This window comes from Acinonyx jubatus, chromosome B2, assembly GCF_027475565.1.
Source record: "Acinonyx jubatus isolate Ajub_Pintada_27869175 chromosome B2, VMU_Ajub_asm_v1.0, whole genome shotgun sequence".
Lineage (NCBI taxonomy): Eukaryota > Metazoa > Chordata > Mammalia > Carnivora > Felidae > Acinonyx > Acinonyx jubatus.
In genome coordinates, this window is record NC_069385.1 from 2,862,815 (window position 1) to 2,884,009 (window position 21,195).

A 21,195-nucleotide genomic window follows, 5' to 3' on the forward strand; every position below is an offset into this window, starting at 1 on the left:
AGGAGGAAGGGAGGGAGGGAGGAAGAGGAAGAAAGAAGAAAGAGAGGAAGAAAGAAAGGAAGGAAGGAAGAAAGGAAGAGAAGAAAGAAAGAGAAAAAGAAACGGAGGAAGGAAGACAGAGAAAGAAAGGAGGGAAGGAAGGGAGGGAGGCAGGCAGGAAGAAGGAGGGAAACAGGTGTTCCCGGATGAACGGGGGCCTTGGGCCCACACCGACCCCATCCCTCCGGGAATTCTGCATCCTGACGAACATCAGGTCAAATGCACCCGTGCTTCAAGCGCTGTAGGTCACCGGGCTGGAAACCAGACCTCGGGCGGCTGGGCACATCTTTCCCCAACTCAGGTGTCCTGTGTCCCGCTCCTGAAATTTCAGAGCTTCGCCCTGCCGGCTTAGCATTTCACCCAGCCCTTTCCTGTACCTTCCCCGCCCCGGTCCTTCCCGCCTCCCTCCCTCCCTCCCTCCTTTGCAGTTGTAGATTCATTCCTAAATAAAGCCATCCTGTTTTGTCTCCGTTCCAGCCCGTGCCCGGAGGCCCAGCTGGACGGAGTGCCTCTACTGAGTGGCTCCGCGTATTTTTAGCCCCTTAGATGGAGAGGAAACTTCATAGAAGTAGTTTCCCGAGGACTCGACTGGGCGGATGCGGCTGGCCTGCCGTCGCATCTCATGTTTGCGCACGCAGGCCAGCGAGAGCAGACACGCCGGTCGAGGCGTGTGGCCGGCCCTGCCACCTGGGGCATGCCGCTGCTCACACGGGGCCCAGGCCTGGTCGGAGGCCAGCTGCCCGCAGCGTGGTCCGGGGTGGGAGCCTGGGACCTGCCGAGGCCCGGCCCCCGACCCACCGTCCGAGCCGCCCGACCTGTCTGCGGGGAGGGGTGCCTTCTGGCTCTTAGAGTTCACGGTGATCCTTACGTGCTGTTAGCGAGAGGCGTGAAGCCACTGCCCCCGGGTTTCTGCAGTGAGACGCGTGCCTCTGCTGGTTCAGGGTCCAGGAAGCTTTGCGGATAGCAGAGACCCCAGACCTGCCGGCGGCCAAGGGTCAGACGCTGCGGGAGCTCCCTGAGGGTCGTCTCCCGCTCCCCCCCCCCCCCCCCCCCGCCGAGGGCCTCTGCTCTCGTCTGTACCTCCTGCAGGAGGCATCGAAGGCCGTGGGGCCTTCTCTCTCCTCTTCTCTCCACTCTGAGAACATTCCTGAGCTTCCCTTTCCTGCAGTACCCCAGACTAGGTGTGGCATGCTCTCGTGCTGAAAGCAGCCCATGGCGCTGGGTCTCTTTAAGTTTTTAAAAATTTTTTAGGGTCTATTTACTTTTGAGAGAGAGAGACAGACAGAGCAGACAGACCCAGAGCATGGCACTGGGTCTCTTTAAGTTTTTAAAAACATTTTTTAAGTTCTATTTATTTTTGAGAGAGAGAGACAGACAGAGCATGCGTTGGCGGGGGGGGGGGGGGCGGGCAGAGAGAGAGAGGGAGACACCTAATCCGAAGCGGGCTCCAGGCTCCAAGCTGTCCGCGCAGGGCCCGATGCGGGGCTGGAACCCACGAGCTGTGAGATCATGACCTGAGCCCAAGTGGGACGCTTAACTGACTGAGCCACCCAGGCGCGCCTTCAATGTCTTTTTTAAGATACGTAAACGCATGAGTGAGTTGGAAGGGAGCAAACATTCAGAGGCCAAAGCCTGTGTTAGAGCAAGAACCCCGACTAAGAGACGGTGGAGGCTGACCGTCTCCTTGACAGCAGTCGACGAGGCTGGTGACCTTGGGGTGACCTCGTAGCCTCAGGGGGCAGGGGGCTGGTGACAGGTCCCAGGTGGCCGTCTCACCCACCTCTGCGTGAAGGAAGACCTCACGGAGGACCCCAGAGCCTGTGCCCCATCAGACGGCTGTCACACACGTCCCACTGCCTGGGATGAGTCTCCGGCCGGATTTCTGGGGAGGGGTCCTGTCTGGAGGTCCGCGCGAAGCCCCAAGACGGGGCGAGGTCCGAGGCTGCTGAGAAGCTCTGGAACAAGGTGCCCCTGCTATTGGGAGGGGTAACCGGCCGTGCTCCGATGTGCAGACGCCGGGCCGCAGACTTAGCTGCTGTGGCTGCACCGACCGCCCAGCGGCAGGACCGGGCTGGCTGGGCAGGGCTTGCTTGCGGGGGGTCAGCCGTTACCTGCTTTCCTTGACCTTTTCTACCCTTACAAACCGCCTGTTTAACAATTCACTCTGCAGCCCTCGTGGGAAACGATAGCCTCCACGCGAGTTGTGATTTCCGGAATGAACCGTGTCTGGAGGTGAAGCTAACACTTGGCGTGATTTTTATTTTCTATGTCGTCATCATTAGTATTTCATGACTTCCGATTTGCACGTGGTTTCCATAAATACTCTGCTTCGAAAAGGACCTGCGACGCGGATGCCTCGGAACAGAGGACATTCTAAGAAAGTGGCCTTGGTGCAGGGGGGAGGGGACAGCTGTGAGGTGTCCCCCCCGCCCCAGTCCGTGGTCACCACCGTCCAAAGCTCGCCAGCCTCTCGCCACCAGGGTGGTAGAAGCCCTGCACGGGTCGCTCCGTGTGACCCATCAGAACTGCAAACACAGTTCAACAGGGCTTTAAAAGAATCCATTGTCGAAAATTGTCTTGTGATGTCTTTTAAACAATTTATGGCCCCAGTTTTTATCTCTTACATTAGAATGCTTTTGAAACCCTCTTGCTCGTGAAGCAAGCACTTGACCATAGTACCAGCTTCTCCCCCCAGATTCCTCAACTTACTTAAAAAAAAATCCATTCAAAGGAGTTACACTGGAAACCGGATGTTTAGAGGATTTAGGAACAGAGTTTATTTTCTTAAGGGAATAACATTAAAATCCACAGAGTTTTAGATAAAATGACCCGGCTGGTAAGAAAGAAAGGGCATTCATCTCCAAATGACACACACACGGAGAATATTATAATTCTGGTGGCCCTTTAGGGCAGTAATCATGAAGTGATCCAGAAAATAGGACCATCCCATCCGCAAACAGAAGCAGACGTGCCGGGACATGTTCCCCTCCCTGCGTCCATCTAGGGGTGTTCTGTGCGCCTGTGGTCAGCATCGGATGCCAGGCCTCTCTTCTCGTCTCCTGTCTCCCCTCCCCTCCCCTCCCGTCCCCTCTCTCTTCTTTCTTTAAGATCTTGGGAAAGAGAAAAACAAAGTATCCTCAGGCGAGTTCAAGCCAAAATGTCACCACCAATGCAAAACTCTAAAATCTAAAATGCGACACTTTTAGTTCCTTCTCCTACGGATAGTTGAGATTCTTTGCTCTTAAAGACCTCACTGATTTCACATGAGGAATTAACTGCCTCGCCACGTTATCAGGGAAGAAAGTCCTCAGGTTCCTGATGCCATTTTTGGAGGTGAGATTAGGTGTGTGCTTTGGGCACATTTACTTGAAGTTCTTGGACAGCAAGAATACACAGAACGTGAAATGTTCTGGAGATTCGTTTGTAAACCTTTGATGTGACATGTCAAGAAGGTGAGCTGCCGAGGTGGGAAGGGGTGTGGTGCAGGGAGGAGGAGGCAGCCCGGACGGTAGCCGGGACAGCCTTAGAAAGGTGCCGAGCCAGCTTCACGGACGGGCGCACCAGGAGCGGGGACGCGGTGGCAATGTCCAGGTTGTGGGCGCTGCGGGTTCCGCTGTGAGAGCAGCACCTGTCCGACCCAGTGGGTTGAGTGACATCATTTACTGCAGCTGCTGGGTCTCCACAAAAAGCGGCTAAAGAGGGGGAATGATCTGGAATCTTCTGGAAACACACATGTGCTGGGAAATGTCATCGGGGAAGAGACCAGCGGGTTAAGAGTCCGCACCTCCTTGACCCTGTCCCCTTTGGGCTTCTGCGAGGACGCTGGGTTCTGTAATCCGCCCATGCCTGGGGACGTGCTGACTTTGCTTTCTAGTCAGCACTGTGACTGTTAATGTATCCCCCCCACCTCCGTAACCAAAACGAAGTTTTGGAAAGATGAGATTCGGTGAATTATTACCTTTTCTGTGGTGTAAGTGTTGCATCAGCTCGGCTGCATGACTGAAGTTATTTCGGGAGGGAAATTGGGGTTTGGGGTGACTCACCCCGGTCTGTGTAGTACGTAGCGGGTGGTCCATGGAGCCATGACTGCAAAGTGCCTCCTGAACGGAAAAGGGGCACCTTGTCCTTAGGCGACAAATAATCTTCAATTTCTGTCTTCAGTGGACAAGTCGGCAGCAGGAAAGGATAGCATCTGTGTTTCTGTGGGGACTTAGAACCTCGCTCTGCTCTTGCTTTCTAAGTGGGGATCGGAGTCTGCAGCAGTGACATGAGTGTGGTTTTCTTCGCCGAGCCTGCTTGGGATTCTCTCTCTCTCTCCCTCTCTCTGCCCCTCCCCTGCTCATGCTCTCTCTGTCTCTGTCTCTCTCTCTTTCTGTCTCTGACTCAAAATAAGTAAATAAGCTTAAAAAATTAAAAAAGAAGGGATCACAAATCAATGACATTCTTTTTTTAAAAATATATCTATTTATTTTTTTGGAGAGAGAGACAGAGAGTGAGCAGGGGAGGGGCAGAGAGAGAGGGAGACACAGAATCCGAAGCAGGCTCCGGGCTCCGAGCTGTCAGCACAGAGCCTGACGCGGGGCTCGAACTCATGAACCACGAGATCATGACCTGAGCCGAAATGGGACGCTCAACCCACTGAGCCCCCCAGGCGCCCCAAATCAATGACATTCTAATTCACGTCTCCTAATTGAGCTCATAGGAACATCATGTCCTGACCAAAAAGAATCCATTTGCCTATATTCATTGTTTGTGTTCAAAAATAGAATAACCATTGTTTTTACACACATGCCAAATACTCCTCGAAGATGTGGAAATTGGAGAGTTTCCCTTAACCGCTGGAAGAAAAAAAGCCAACGATTCCTGCGGAGGCTGCTGACCGGTGGTCAGGGTTTGCCGTTCGTACGAGCTTCCTCTACTTTAAAAGGTGTCGAATACCAGTTACGTGGAGATAAAATAATGCCATTTATAACTTTTGAGAAACGGAAGCGTTCACACCATTTAGAGAGACCTCTGTCCTGTACTGTAAGTCGCTGCTATTACGACTTTATCTGAAAATATTTGCTCTTAGACGAACGTATGGGGAGGAAAAGGTGTTCCGTCAGCCTGTGATTGGAAACCCACCTCTAACACTAAGGGCTGTGCACCTTACTCGGGATCGAATCTCTACTTCGAAAGACACGTTTTAAGGAATCAAAGAAAGAACTGTGGAGAGTCCTGACTACCCAGAGTTCAACGTGCGAATGCATTTCCTTCACTCCGTTTAGAGGAGCTTCTCAGCCGGCGCGTCCCGACGTGTTCCAGCACCTCGTGCATTGCCAAGCAGTTAGAGCAGGTCAGAGGACAGAGTGGTCAGATGGACGGTGGATTGAAGGGCGTCTCAGAGAAGCAGAGATAGACTCAGCCACACGTTGCTGGCCCTGGGCGGGTAGATACCCTGTTACAAGTGACACAGGAAGTTCTCTGGTGACAAGTTGTACTCATTTCTGCCAGGGTTTTAATTTCAGGAACAAGGGCTTTTATTTTTTTTCCTACTGGGAAATCCTGCTTCTCTACGGGCAGAAAAAGCTCATCTGCCTGCTTCTTCCGACGCAGCGTCTCTGGGAGAGCAATGAGACACGCTGTGCATCAGCCGTGGCCAAAACGCCCTTTAAGAAGGAGGAGGACACACGTCTGTGCTGCGCAAACTGCATCCCCGTGTCCTGTTGATGGCCCTTCTCAGCACAGGGCTGTGGACGTGAACACGGGATTCTCAGACGCTCATTCTGTCCCCAGTTGCCACTTTCGTGCCTGCCCCACCCAACTCTCGCCCAAACTGTGAGAAGCAGAATGGATTTCCTTGAGGGCCCCTTTACGTGTCCCTGAGGCCCCGGTGGGACCAAATGACAAAAATCCGTACAGGAAAGAAAAAGTGGCCCACCGGGCGGGGGTGGGGGGCAGGGGGCTTGGATGGTTAGGCGTCCAACTCTTGGTCTCAGCTCAGGTCCTGACCTTACGGTTCGTGAGCTCAATCCCTGCATCGGGCTTTGCACTGAGAGTGAGGAACCTGCTTGGGATTCTGTCTCTCCCCACCCCTCCCCCTCTCTCGCTACCCCTCCCCCCGTCTCTCTCTGTCAAAATAAATAAACTTAAAAAAATAAAATAGGCACAAATAAGGGAGGTTATGTAAAGCCCCATGGTGTCCCGACTTTCACAATAAACCCCTGTGTGACAGGTACCCTCCCTCACCAGGAAGTAGAGATAGCCCATCACCAGGGATGGGAACCTTTTCTGCTTTTCACCCCAGCCCAACTCTTCTTCAGAATTCCTACCTAATGGAAGTTCCCGAAGCCAAGCTTTCTCTCTCCGGTCCGTTCCTGACAGATTTATAGCCCTTTTGTCCTTAAAGAATAAAAACCGCCTATTCTGGTCATCTCTCTGGGTCTCCATTTCATGATTGGGCCTCTGTGCACGCATAATAATACTTTGGTTTTTCTTTCCTCCTGTTGATCTGTCTCATGTAAATTTAACTCCCAGTCCAGCTGTAAGCCTTGAGGGCAGAGAAGACTTTTCCCTCCCTTCACCCCGGTCCTCAAAACCCGTAGCATTACCCAACTCGTCATAACGTCAGTGTACGATGAAAGCGTGATGCATGCGGGGGACCCCGTTGGTTGGTGCTTTCATCGTGTGTCACTGCTCTCTTGTAGGAGGAAGGCACCGTGAAGGAGATCGACATCAGCCACCATGTGAAGGAAGGGTTTGAAAAGGCCGACCCTTCCCAGTTTGAACTGCTGAAAGTCTTAGGACAAGGATCCTACGGAAAGGTAAGTTGGAGCTTTGATTCCCCCTGAGTGAGTCTCACGCACTAGATTGTTGGGGAACAGGCACGATGGCAGAGTTGCGTCCTGGACACAGGAAATGTGCAGGCCCTGAGGCCTCGGGAGTGAAGCTCGCAAGCAGGGCCCCCCCCCTCCCCCCCCCCGTGCACGGCCCCGTGTTAACAGCAGCCCGCACTACACGCGGGATTGTGACCTCACTCTGCACAGCTCCGATCCGGTAGCGTGGGGCTGTGCCAACCAGGACTGCCTGGACCCGCGAGAATACCCCACACGGTCCCCTCTCCTGAGACGTCCCTAGACGTCCGCTCATCACGATGGTGACGAGGGTTCTTCGACCCAGCCAGTGTCTCTCGGAAAGCACACGCTCAAGAAAGGAGAAAGCGGTGCCCTTCAGGGCTGGCCCTCAGGAGTCAGGAAGGCCGCGACTTGCCCCTGGGCTCCTCTCCTTACCCTCTGCCTCTGTTGTGCAGTTACTCTCTCTCTGAGCCTCGGTTTCCCTGTCTACCAAATGGGGGTGAGAAGAACTATGTGATTATTGTACCGATTGAAGACGGCTAGAATCCCGTCAAGCACCGGCTAAGCCGTATCTGTGCACAGGATTGTGTCCTTTCTTACCTTGCAAGTGCCGTGACCACTGATCCCTCCCAGGGGGTGAGATGTGGGCGGGTCCACAAACGGCAGGACAGCCGTGAATCTTTTCAGTTACGAAGACGTGTGCGTCCTTCCCGCACAGCGCGGACTCCTTTGTGTCCGCGGCGGAACTGTTAGACATCTGTAGACTCTGACAACCTGATTTCTGGAATATCAGGGCCCGAGAGAAACAGGAAAGCCAAGCTTTCCTAGGGTGTCAGCAGAGCAGCACCCTGCATCTTCCAAGTAGTCATTTTTGTACGGACGTTCACCGAATCTCTCCATTCCTCGTAGGACTTTGTGCCAAGATGAAATCTGGTGCCTGTTGGTTTAATGTCGGATTAATACTGTGTTAATGATGTTTTGGAACGTCTCTTACAGACCCTGAAGATGTGATTGCGAAATTTATCTTTTGACCTGCTTCTCAGGTGGAAGGAACGTGTTTTTCTTATTTCTTTTTCACTTTTGTACGGTGACATGGTAAGGAACGCGTCGGATGTGGGTACAAACATACAAGTTTTGAACCGTACAAAATTACCAGCATTCAGAACTTGGCGTCCTACAAAAATGTCTAGTTAACATGGTTCACAGGGTATTTTTGGAAGTAGGGGATGAAGATTTCGGTCTCTCGGCCTCAGAAGCGTCACTGAAAGCACAAGGCAGAGTCGGTTGACGTGGTAATGGAACGTGTGCCGTTAATTAGAAATGTCAGAAAAAAGGCCAGTGGTGCAATTCTGTCTCTGAGGATGATGGTTTCAGAAAAGAGGTGAGCAAACGCACATACATTCCCCACGTTTGTTTCCTGAGGACGGATTCGGCCCGTGGGGCACACGACCCGCCGAGTGACCTCGTGTGCAGCGTGGGGCCCGGCCTGGTGGGCGGGGCTCCTGCGTGTGACAGAGTCCCCCTTCCTTCACGGTGGACGCGCCCAGCACCGCAGCTCAAGGTGCTTGGTCACGGCATGGATGGGACTGTGCTCCTGAGCTCAATGGAGACGCGGGTCTGGGGTTCTGGGGGTCCGTTCAGAGACTCGACTGGACAAGACGTACCCTTGAAAATGCCCTCCCGAGAGACCTGGGGGTTAAAAGTGAAAGGCGAACAGGCTTCGTCCAAAACGCACCAGATTTCAAATCTTGAATTAACAATTGGCTTTAACAAAAAACCATCCTTTGGAAAGCAACGAGTGAAGTGATGTGTTTGATAGACTCCCTCGAGTGACCGTCTTTGGACTCCACACCCTTCCTCCACGCCTTCCACGCACCTGCTCGCTTTACGTTCACTTGTGCCGTGACACGTGTGGGACCGGAGGGTACAGCTCGGCGGGGCGTGATGAACGAGAGAAGCGAAGGGACGAGGCGGTAGCCGCTTGCACGCGTGTTTTGACCTCCGCCAGCGACTTCAGCCCCAGCTCAGCCACTACTCACGCGTTGGGCCAAGTCACGCGTTGGGCGGGGCCTTGAAGTGAAGCCCGGGATTCCCGGGGGACGAGGGAGCCGAACAGACGAGCCGGGACTCCGGAAAGCTCCCAGAGGCGCCGACGTCAGGCACTAGAGAGCCACACAGATTGCATTTGCCCACTCGGGGCTGCCTGTTCTGAAGTTGTCATCAAAGCAAAAGTAACGGCAAGGGGGGAAAAGCCGTGTGTTCTGACACCCCGTGTTATTCCCTTCTTCGTCCCTGGATGCGGTTTGTCCTTATGCAGAAGTCCTCTGGCAGTTGCTCCCTGGAAGAAACAAAAAGAGCAAAACGGAATGTTTTCGTCCTGCAGAAAACGCACGTCGAACAGGTTTCCCTTGTCACCTCCGTTCCCAGGAGCGGAGAGCCAGAGTGAATCTGGACTGCAGCGTCCCCAGGCCACAGTGACCTGTTACTGGGTCCCTCCATTCTCCGCCCCCCGCCCACCCCTGTGCAGGGACCGCAGGTGCCAGCGACGCAGCAAGGAACAAAACGCGGTCTCCTCCACTTGGCCTCGGCACCGATGCCTGCTTTCCGACTGCAGGCTCTTCCCGGGGACCAAGACGGACTGTGCCGTCCTGCCCACCGCGGTGGCCCCGCCGGACCCTCCCTCAGCCACTGCTCCCCTCTGTGCATCCCGGACAGAGGATGGGTCCCTGCTGGGGGCGGGTCCCCGTGCGGGACCACCCAGAGGACGGCGTGTGCTCCCGTGTCCGAGTCAGTCCTGCAAAGTGTAGGAAGCAGTTTGCCGAAGCAACTTGCTGGGAATAATGGAGACCATCTGTGGTCACTGGTGGCGTGTCGAGACATCGTGATTTCGGGGGTATCCAGAGAGCTGGGAAACACTGGTGCTTGGACAGGAGAAACAGCCTTGTCCTCGGGCAAGGCGATTTCAGCATCGGGACAGGAAAGCAGCGAACGGCTGGAAGACACGGCCATGTGTCCAGGTGTTCAAGTGCAAGGTGCAGACCAGGTGTTCCTGGAAAGTCTGGAGGAAGGAGAGGCCCTGGAGCTGCCCGAGAGACAGAAAGCGACGCCTCCCCCTCCGCCCCATCCCCTCGCCTGTTCCTTGGGGTCCCTCGTGTGGATAAACACCAGGGGTCCGTGTGGAAACACGCTTTTCTTTACAATACTCAGGGAAAGGATTACAATTCCCACGTTCGGAGAAGCGATCAAACCAAGCGAAAGCAGGCTCCTGTTTTCCTTTTACTAAACTGGGAGCACGTAAGATCTTCCTTCTGAAGACGTTGTCACCCTGCCGTCCCCTGAGAGGGCCCGGCCACCACCCGGCTGGAGGACTTTGCAGACCCTTTGCGATGTTGCAGCCCTTGAGAGAGAGCTGAAGAGTTGGCCGAGAGAATCGGGGAGGGCTTTTGCTGATGACGGCAGCACCTGCAGATCTGGGGCGATTTAGGGTGGCCCAGCACCTGTGTGTCCCCCCCCCCCCCCGTAACGTCTTTGCGTGTCACGTGCCGAGCTGCTGAAGAAGGCAGTTCCAAGAATGCAATGAGGGAACACGTGACAGCCAGCTGGATTAGAGATGAAAGTCGGCAGCCGCACTTGCTGAGACGGCCCGAGTTCTCGAGGACCTACTTCACTGCGTCCTAAATGCCGTGTGTCCGGCTGGCGGTCGGGAGAGGCAGCCTGGGCTCGTGAGCCCGTCTGTTCTCTCGAGGTCACGTTTATCTCCTGTTAGGTGCTCCGCTTGCCCCCAGGGTCCCCCCTGACGCTGTTCTCGCAGTGACCCCGGGGCCTGGCGCAGAGTGGGGGCTCAGACAAGCGCCGAGAGCGTGGCGTCTCTTCCAGTTATTTTCAAAAATAAAAATGCAACTCTTTTTTTTTTTACATTTTATTTATTTTTGAGAGAGAGAAAGTGGGGAAGGGGCAGAGAGAGGGGGAGACACGGAATCCGAAGCACAGAGCCCGACGCGGGGCTCGAACCCACGCACCGCGAGATCGTGACCCGAGCCGGAGTCGGACGCCCCACCGACCGCGCCGCCCAGGCGCCCCTAAAACTACGACTCTTTTCATGAGAGAGAAGCCGTCACCGTTATCATCTCATTTTTTTAAAGCCTGAGATACAGTAGAGAAGGAGGTTTATGAGCACCTGTTTATGCAGAACTTGACATCACGGGAGCTCCCGTCAATTGTGGCAGCCGACGTGCACTTGGTCTGCAGTGAAGCCTTCGGTGGCGTGGGGTCCCCTGCCCGTGAGTCCACACGTGTGCTCTCCCGTACGTTCACACGTGCCTTGCACACACCCGCCCGATATGGCAGGGAGGAGGCAGAGGAAGGAATGAAACCGGAGGCGGAAAAGATCGTTTCCGGATGTTGCACAGCCGTGAAAGAGGGGTTTCACTGCTGTTACTGGTTGTCTGACTGCAGGAACGCACGGAGGTTCGAGGAGCCACGGCCGAGCCTCTGCTCAGCGACTCCGTGACCCTGGCGGGCTCGCCGCGTGGCCCCGTCGTCCCCGGTGCCGTGGCAGGGGGCTGCAGCCCAAGCGTTTGGCTCCTGCTCTGCGGTGCTCTGGCCCCAGAGGGTCATGCTCCCTCTTGGCTCGAGTCTCAGCTGTCTAGCTAGCAGCCCCTCCCTGCCACCCACGCCTGCCCCCCGTCCCCGCGCCTCCTGGGGTGCAGTGTTCTCCTGTGTGTTCCGGGCACTGACACTCAAGCCCCTCCGGAGGGCCCCCAGCCTCTCCCACCTGATCACTGGGTTGTGCCCGTCCCCTGAATCCTGGGGGCTCCCCTCCACCCACATGGCCACACCAGCAGGGGGACCGGGTTTGGAGACGTGGGGGGACCTCCTGCGTGAGCAGAGACTGCAGTCAGAGGGCTCAGGATGTCAGACAGTGAAGTTTCCCTCCACACACCCCACCCTTCTGACCACTGCTGTTGATTTTCTACCTGCCTGCCGGGAGGCTCGTCCCCAGCAGAGCCCTCATCTGCAGGGACTGTAGGAGGTGATTTGCGTAGCCATACCTGCTGAGGGAGACTCGGACGCTCTCCCCCGGGGTCTGGGCCACAGGCTGGTTCACCCAGACAACCAGCACCACCATGTGGGACACGTGTACACGTAGACACGTCCCGCGTCCGCCAAAGGTGACAGAATAGTCCAAATCCGAAAGGAAAAGGCACCCGCTTCTAACTGTCCTCACTCTGGGGGCAGCGTCCGGTGGGGCCAGCCCGTTGCCCTCATTCTTGTCTGGGCGGAGGAGGGGGTCTGTTTGCGCTGACCCTGATCCATCCCGGTCTGGGGAGGGTGCTGTGACCTGGGTGTGGCAGCGGTCAGGAGGGAGCGGGGCAGGAGGCAGCCGAATCGCCTCGAGGGCACTCTGTGGACTAGGGATGGAGGCGATGACCCCATCAACCCACACCCGCGTGCGGGGACTTTGTCTTCCAGGCCCAAGAACGTAGACGCCGAGCGGTGTCCTGTGAGGAAAAGGACCCTCTGTTCCCAAGCTCCTGCCCTCAGTCACTTCCCTTCTCGTCACTGTCCCCCCTGAGGGCAAGGCTGTGTGTGCAAACCCCTCGTGCTGGCTTCTGTCCCCGGCAGGTGACGCTGCAGCCACCCTCCCCCCCCCAAACACCGTGCCTCGTGGGCTGGGCTCCTGGAGCTCACCTCCCCCGCCCCTCCGGCAGGTCCTTCCAGCTTTAGGAGGCTCCGTGGGGGAGGCGTTTGGGGGAGAGGGTGAGTCACCATCACCCTTGCGATGGCCTGTCCGCTGGATGGCAGGTGTCCTCGGCATGGCCGTCTCGATCATGCCAGCGAAGTTTTGTGTCTATCGGAAATACCGTTGATGCCCCAGGGAGGCGTGTGTGTGTATTTTGCTAATTGTGTTCAGCGATCACGACCATGACCCTGAGCTCACCGAGCCCCCCCAACGATTGTCCTTCCTTTTTCTGGTTTTCCTTCATGTTGCACCTCAAAATGTGTTTCGGAATCATTAAGGATGCACACAGTGTACTAAGAGCCGTTTAGAGGCTAACTCTCTATATAAATTTAAGCTGCTCAAAGCTAAAATTTGGGTGAAGAAAGCTCAAAAAGAGAGAACCCAGTTTATCTTCAGAATCAGACTGTACCGTGTGATTGGCCAGTCAGGGTAGCCTTCTCAGTGGGGATTTACAAAAGGATATTTAGAATAAAACAAATGATCTTCCTTAAAATTTCTGAATATTGTTTTTCTGTTTTTTTTAAAGTTTACTTATTTATTGGGGGGGAGGAGAGAATGAGTGGGGGAGGGGCAGAGAGAGCGGGAGACACAGAATCCGAAGCAGGCTCCGTGCTCTGAGCTGTCAGCCCAGAGCCTGACGTGGGGCTCGAACCCACAAACTATGAGATCATGACTTGAACTGAACGGAGTTGGATGCTCAACCGACTGAGCCACCCAGGCACCCCACGAATACTGTTTGGTTTTGTAAACAACTCATCTTTTTTTTCCTGATACCAGATGTTTAAGAGAAAGTTAGCAATACCAAAAAACCAATGATTCTTCAAACGTGTAATGCTGTGCATTGCAGAGGCAGTCAATTAGATGAAATTCGTCCTGCTTCGATGTTGGAGAACGTTTTAAGTATAAAATTTTCCGATGGCGTATTTATTTTACTGGATTCCACCCCCTCCCCAGACTCCCTCGTAGATCCCCTTGTCAACGCAAATAAGGAAAATGAGTGTCAACTCTTACCAAGTTCGGGTGCTGTGTGTTCTCTTTATCAGGTGTTCCTGGTGAGGAAGACCAAGGGGTCTGACACGGGACAGCTGTATGCGATGAAAGTCCTTAAGAAAGCTACTTTGAAAGGTGAGGACTTCACGAAGGGGCCGCTGTGTTTGGGACGTGCAGCCGCGGTTTCTACACTGCCTGCCATTTGCGTGAATACGCGTTCTGTTTGCTGGTGCGTGGTTTCTGAAGCTGTCTCTAAAGGAGTGTGTCAGACACGTTACTCTCCAACCGATGGTAAACAGTGGAAACATTCCCCTGGATATTTAACATCTCCCTGCAAAACTTCCACGATTTTCAGGGGGAAGAGCCATATTGCGTAAATACCGTTCCCCCACATATGTTCTGCCGCGGCGTGCCATTTGGGAAAAAGAACATCGAGGAGGAAAGCAGGAGCGGGTTGCGTGGCTGCCTGTGGACCGTGACTCAGCTTGAGTCTCCAGTCCCACCGGTTGCTCACTTTCAGCGACACGTGACTCGTGGCCGTGTTGTGTCCCGGTGGCTGGCAGTTAGAGTCCAACACCTGACCGTGGAGCTCTGTGCCCCTGCCCTCAGGGAAGTGTAAGCACTAAACGCAAGGTCAGAACAAAACTGCATCCGAGACCCCCATCGCTGGCTCCCAGTCGCCTAGCCCACAACACATACGAACTAGCACCTGCTCCCGCTCCGATCCCTTCCAGTGACCCTGTCGGTGAGGGAGGGGCCTGTCCCCTGAACAGTGGAAGACGGCCGGCCACCCACACCAGGCCCTGGGCAGGTGCGGCACAGAGTTATTGGTCACATGCAGTCCTCACACCCTGGAGAGGAGGGTGTGAATGCCAGGCTGGGCCGCACAGGCTGGTACTCAGGAGCAGGGCCACCAAGGATAGGGTGGGCCACACGGGCCAGTACTTGGGAGCAGGGCCACCAAGGACAGGCTGGGCTGGTACTTAGGAACAGGGCCACCGAGGACAGGCTGGTCTGCACAGGCCAGTACTTAGGAGCAGGGCCACCAAGGACAGCTGGGCCACATGGTCCGGTACTCAGGAGCAGGGCCACCAAGGACAGGCTTGAGGAGGCAAGATGGCCCCTGTCTCCGTGGAGAATGGGCGAGGCCTGTTTGAATAATTCTGTGGGCTGGCGCGTGTATTAGGTGAGGACCAGATGGGGGGTAGCTGGTCCAGCTTACTGGGAAACCATCAAGGTGGGGGGCTCTCTCAGGGGTGGGGTGATATCTGTCAAGGGCAGGGAGCTCCCAGGCCTTTGGGCTCCGTGAGACTCGAGAATGTCAAAGCAGGTTTTGAATCTTCAGGTCTTGGGACAACGTCCTCAGGGGTACATTCAGGGGACAACACAAGGAATGTGTCGTTCTCTGCACACATGTTGCTTCCTGTTGCCTGGTGAACAAGGTAAGACAACCAACCTTGTAGGACAGGAAATGTGTAAACCAAATAAATACGGACGTGCACGTCTCAGGTGTTCAAAAGAGAACAGGTGCTTTTCCAAAAGAGGTCGTTCAAGGTCGGAGAGGCTAAGTGAGACGTCCAAAAGGATGGGTGGGATTACTGTGCAGCAGGTGACCAGACCCAGGCAACCTGGTCATCCCAGGACAGGGACACCCACTTTGGTCAGGCTGGAGCCTGCGTCGGGATCACCTGTGCGTGTTTGGGAGGGGACGTTGTTAGAAACAGACTCCCAGGCCGCACCCCCCTACTGAATCTCAGTCTCTCGGGGCCTGGAATTTGACTTCCTAAACAAGTTGTCTCAGAAACTCTTGTTTGCGTTCTCTGATCGCGGCATTCTGCCTTATTACAGACACTCGCGAGTTTCATTCAACATTTCTAGTAACCCCATAATTTAAGCCGTGCTCTTTATAGTGAACGTTTTTTCTGGTAGCTGTAATAATATTTCTAAAACTGTCGATGGAACCTGGCCAAATATCCCAAGATGCTCATAATAATGTAATTTTAAAGGATGGTTCTTCAAAAGATACGTAGGAAGCAAAGACGAACCACGGGAAAATGTACAGGAAACAGAGCAGGCTTTGGCTCCTTGTCCCCAACTTTTAATAAAGTAATCTCTCCACTCAACAGTAGTTCCATAGAGGTAGCAAAGTAAATTAGACATTTGTTGGTTCAGGATCACCTGAAAAATGGATGTCTGCGGGATAAAGAGTCCCCCTGGCACCTGCTCAGAAGGTTGGACGCAGTCACCTGTGACCCGACCGCCCCGCTCCTGTGCTGTAACCAAGAGAAACGGAAGATGTGTGTGCATACAAACACCTGCATGTGATTAGCCGATTCACAAGAGCCAATAACATTTGGGGGAATGCCCAAAATGTCCATCAACTAATGTACACACAAGTGTGATATATCCACATAGTGGGATTTACTCAGCGATAGAGATGAAGGAAGCCCGCCCTCCGCCCCAGTGTGGACGACGCTTGAAAGCATTACGCCAAGTGAGAGAAGCCATTCGCAAAGCTCCCTGTATTGTGCGATTCTGCGTGTCCGAAAGTCCCCAGCAGGCAAATCCGCAGAGACAGAAAGTCAACCAGGAGCTGCCGGGGGCCGAGGGGAGAAAGGGAGTGATTGTCAAGGGTGTGGGTTTGTTTCGGGCTGGTGGAGAAGTTTTCAGATTGACCGGTGACGGTTGCATAACTCTGAATATTCCAGAAATGGTTGACTTGCACACTTTAAATAAGTGAATTGAATGGTATACGAATTATAGCTCAGTAAAGCTGTCATCTGAATAATGAATTGCTGAACAACAGGGCCATTGGCTAAAACCCTCAAAGCACTGAGACTGACTCTCCAGCACCACGTGGGCTGAATCCGCAGCCTGACAAGGGAGCCACGTCGTTCCCACGATCACACCCCGGCCTTCTCTCCGTCGGCAGATTCCGCGTCAACCTCCCCGGCAGTGACCTTACGGTCCCTTTTCCCTTAAGTCATAACTGTCCCTTCTTCCCCTCAAATACAACCTCATCATCTCCTGCCCTAAAAGGAGGAGAAACAGTAGGAGTGACATTGGAACCCTGATCAGGGAACCCGCACTGTGCACCTGCTCGGGAAAAGCAAAGTCAAGTCAAGGAACTGGAATCTGTTTTCTGTTTACCCCGCCACTGCGCCTGCATTCTGCCAGCATTAACCCTGACCTCCGTGCTCAGGCCAAGCACCCTGGCTCAGTGATTCCACCCTCCGTGGATGCACGTCTCCACACTTGTTTTGTTGATAATCCAACCCAGTGTCCTTGAGAAAGCGGCCCCGGACACGGTGTTACAAGGACTAGACGGGATACAAAGCGTGTCCACACGTCACAGTATTGTGACATGCGTGGATATCTCCATCAGCACAGGTACGTGCATGTACAAGCAAATAGGAAATCTGTGTCACGCTAGTGAGAAATACGCCAAAATGAACACGGTTACGGGATTCCTGGTAGCCTGTATTTTCTTCCCTATCGTCTATATTTCAAGTTTTCAACGAAAAGGAAACACGTGTGACTTTTATCACGTAACGTTATTTGCAAAATATTCCAGGACAACGTGGTTGACTACACAAAATCATGTTTACATGGTGAGAACGAGCCGCATCGGCATAAAAGGGTAGAAAACTTTCCCATGTCCTTTGCTCCTTTAAAACCTGCCTCTCGAACCAGACATTGTTTGACATCCTTTACTGTTTCAGCTTTCCATCACTACAGACAGACTTTTTCTTTCCAGAAATGCAATGGGGATTTATTTTCTGAAGAGAAAATAAAAAGATTAAAAAGCAGTGTTTCACATGAGGGGCACCCCATCCCAGGAAGACTAGTTACGTGCGGGCAGGAGGCCAGGTGTCTCCATGCCCCTAACCAGGCTTCGCCTCGGGAAGGACCCCTGCCTTCTCCGAACCTCGCCGCCTCCTGGCTCACGGAAGGAGGGGCTTGGCTCAGAGGATTGTTTAAATTTGCTGGAGCTCCGACCCCCCTGCATCCCGTTAGCCCAAGTTCTTCAGACACTCTCCACCTTGGTGTCGGCACCACTTTGCAGGCTGATTAGTAATTCTGCGGAATGTGCCAGAGGGGCCAGGAATGCACTGTGACAGTGACGCTCCCGCTCGCCTACGACACCCGAAGAAGGTGCAGACAATGCAAGGAGTTTGAACGGTGAAACCATTTGGAGAAGGGAAACGTGAAAGGGGGGCGGAGGATGTGCAGAAGTCTTTGCAAAGCTGCAGATTGCTTCTCCGAGCCATGGATGACTGTCACGTGTGCACAGGAGAGAACCGGTGTGGGCAGAATTCCAAACCACCTGACGTAAGGATAATAGTCTCTGACAGCTCTAGTTAATCTTTAAATAACTGAGGAGTTGTGGGGCGCCCGCACCCCTTTCTTTAACGAGGTGACACATTGCTTGTAGGGAAATGTCAGCTGCTCCGTAGCTGAGGCTGTGGGGGCTGGCAGCACCCCCACCCCAGCCCTGTCTGGTCTTCCCAGCACATTCCCCCCACCTCACGGGCGTGGGGTGCAGGGTGCAGGGCACGGGGTGCAGGATGCGGGACGGAGGGTGCGGGGTGCAGGGCGCTTGCCTCCTGGTTGCTTCAGGACCCTTTGCAAATGTCGGGCTTCTTTCGTAACTCTGTGCTCATCACTCAATTATTCACTGAGTTCTTACGGTAACAGTGTTATAGACGGTCTTCCACACATCGTAAACCCAAAGGCTGACGCCTTGGGAGTGGGGCTCAGACGGCTGTAGGCACCGTCCCAAGCCTGACACCAGGAATAAAGGCCGCCTGGTCTCCATGCCCTAGCTAAGTGAGTCTGCCCGCGGGGACGGTCCCCCACCTTAGTAACAGGGCTTCCCCAGCATGGCTACAGGCTGCACTGGCCTGCGGGACTTTCCCAAGAGGCTGCTGCCTGGGGCCACCCCCGGGGCTCTGAGTTGCTGGGTCTGGGTGGGTGTGAACACGAGAATTCGTCACCCCCAGGTGAGAGGCCCCGGATACAGTGTGGTGGGGAGCACAAACCTGGGCCCTGGGGCTCGTCCTGCTCCACCGCCATCGGCCGTGTCGCCTGGGGGAGCCTCTCCCGGCCTCCCGTTGTCTTACTTAAAGCGGGGCGATGTCGGTAAGAGCCCCTGCCTCGTAGCGCTGTGGACGTGAGCGTGAAACCCGCAGGCTCCGCGCCAGCTGCCTCCGGCTCGGGCCCTTTCCTCCGCGAGAACTGGAGACGGGTTAGGACTGTCCCGTCCAGGGTTGGGTGGGTCTCACTGGGCGGGGGGGAGCGAGGAGGAAGGCTGGACGCTAGTTGCCCTCTGCTTGGAAAGGATTCCGCCTTCCTGCAGCCGCCGCCACGTTCACTGCCCGGAAGGACGGGTCCCCGCGGAGAGGCCCAGACGCAGCGCAGCCGGGCGCCCCCGTGTGGCGCTCTCCTTTCCTTTCACCGGGCCGCCCTCCACGACGTGCAGACGCTGCTTGGGTGAAAGGTTGCCCGTAGGACTTCCCCTGTGTTTTCATGCCTAATTAATTTTTCAACCGTCTTCCCTGGAAGTCCGCTTTCTAAGCCCAAGGGTCGTACACGTTCCCTGCTCTGAAGGAAATGAGTCCTTACTCTGTCCTAGCGATGCTAAGGGGAAAAGAATATATCCTTCCGGCAAAATCTCTTTGTTCGGCCAGTTGCGTAAGTCCTGGGCAGTCACGGTTACTTCACACGTGTCCGTTGGCAGCAGTGGGTGGGGGCCCGTGGCCGCCGGCCGTGGGGTCAGAGGACGTGGGCCTGGCCGCCTTCTGAGCTTGTCGGATGGCCCGGCCAGGCCGTTTCTGCTAATCCTCCGCCCTTCCTTTAAGAGGTAGAGCCCTGATCATATCACTCAGCAGGTGCTCGGGGAGCACGGAGTGTGTGGTGTCCGGGATAGAAACGCACGGCTTCCATTCGTACTGATTTCGGTGTTTGAACCAGCGCCCAGCCCGACTCAGCCCGGGGGGCCCCAAACCTCAGAATGCCCTCGTCAGCACCGTTGTGTTTATCCCCTCTTCTCTTACACGTCTGGGCTTGATTTAAAAACGCTGACTTGTTGAGGCGCCTGGGTGGTTCAGTCGATTAAACGTCTGACTCTTGATTTCGGCTCAGGTCACGATCTCACGGATCATGAGTTCAAGCCCCGCGTCGGGTTCACTGCTGTTGACACGGAACCCGCTTTGGATCCTCTGTCTCCCTCTCTCTCCGCCTCTCCCGCACTTGCGTTCTCTCTCGAAAATAAATAAAATTTTAAAAAACTGAAAACACCGATTTGCTCAGAAACCGAGCTTCAGTGAACGCCTTAGTTTGCACAGATTTTGTTTCCAGGCAAATTCATCACAGTCATTTGGTTCACATTTGGATGCTTGCAAATTCTGGGTGGGAGAGGAGAATAAAGCAAATCGCGAGCACATGTTCCAAGTGCCCCTCCTGGTGTTATTGTCCTCGTTGTACAGGTGAGGACACTGAGGCACAGAGTAGCGAAGCCACTTCCCACCGTCTCCCGAGTTGGACGCTGTGGAGTCACGAGCCCGTGCCCGTCCCGTGATAACGGGCGCTGGGGACCCAGCCCATCCCACTAATTGTCCTTCGGGCATTCACTATTCGGGGTTATTTTCCTGGTACATGGTCAGGGACAGAAGCCTCCCTGTCTTTCTCCACCCTCCTGGAGGCGCCTTGGACCTCAGGTAAATATCACCCGTCAGCAACGGGCACCCGGCTTCTTGGTCTACAGTGCCTGCCTACAAATGAAAACCCTGAGGGGTCCTTCATCCGTTTGTTTCTACCACGACTGTGTTTCTTGCATTGTAGATATGTAGAAAGTAGGGAATGGATTCCTGTCTCCCCTTGTCGTCTTTAATGCTTGTGCCGTGTGTACGCGGGAGAGAAACAGGCTGGAGATTCATCCACAGAAAGATTCTCATGCCAAGAAATTAGTTATGTAACCATGTCACTCTCTGTAAATAATCTGGTATAATAAAGGGCTAGCATCCAAAATCTGTAAAGAACTTACCAAACTCAACACCCGTAAAACAAATGATCCAGTGAAGAAATGGGCAGAAGACATGAATAGACACTTCTCCAAAGAAGACATCCAGATGGCCAGCCGAGGCATGAAAAACTGCTCAACGTCACTCATCATCAGGGAAATACAAATCAAAGCCACGACGAGATATCACCTCACACCAGTCAGAGCGGCTAAAACGAACAAATCAGGAAACTACAGATGCTGGTGAGGATGCGGAGAAACAGAACCCTCTTGCACTGCTGGTGGGAATGCACACTGGTGTGACCAGTCTGGAAACAGTGTGGAGGGTCCTCAAAAAATTAAAGATAGAACCACCCTACGACCCAGCAATTGCACTACTAGGAATTTACCCAAGGGATACAGGCGTGCTGATTTGTAAGGGCACATGTACCCCTATGTTTATAGCAGCACTTTCAACAATCGCCAAATGATGAAAGAGCCTAAATGTCCATCAGCTGACGAATGGATAAAGAAGTTGTGGTTTATATACACAATGGAATACTACTTGGCAATGAGGAAGAACGAAATCC

The 21,195-nt window shown here is 54.3% G+C and overlaps 1 protein-coding gene across 4 annotated transcripts in view; it reads left to right on the top strand.

The window, feature by feature from the left end:
• RPS6KA2 (ribosomal protein S6 kinase A2) overlaps positions 1 to 21,195 on the top strand; it is a 345,106-nt gene that overhangs the window by 248,891 nt on the left and 75,020 nt on the right. For all 4 annotated transcript variants that reach the window (XM_027056471.2, XM_027056474.2, XM_027056475.2 and 1 more), the window contains 2 exons: positions 6,726 to 6,842; positions 13,659 to 13,740. In XM_027056471.2, the coding sequence (XP_026912272.1) occupies positions 6,726 to 6,842; positions 13,659 to 13,740 (199 nt within the window). The remainder of the gene's footprint in view (positions 1 to 6,725; positions 6,843 to 13,658; positions 13,741 to 21,195) is intronic.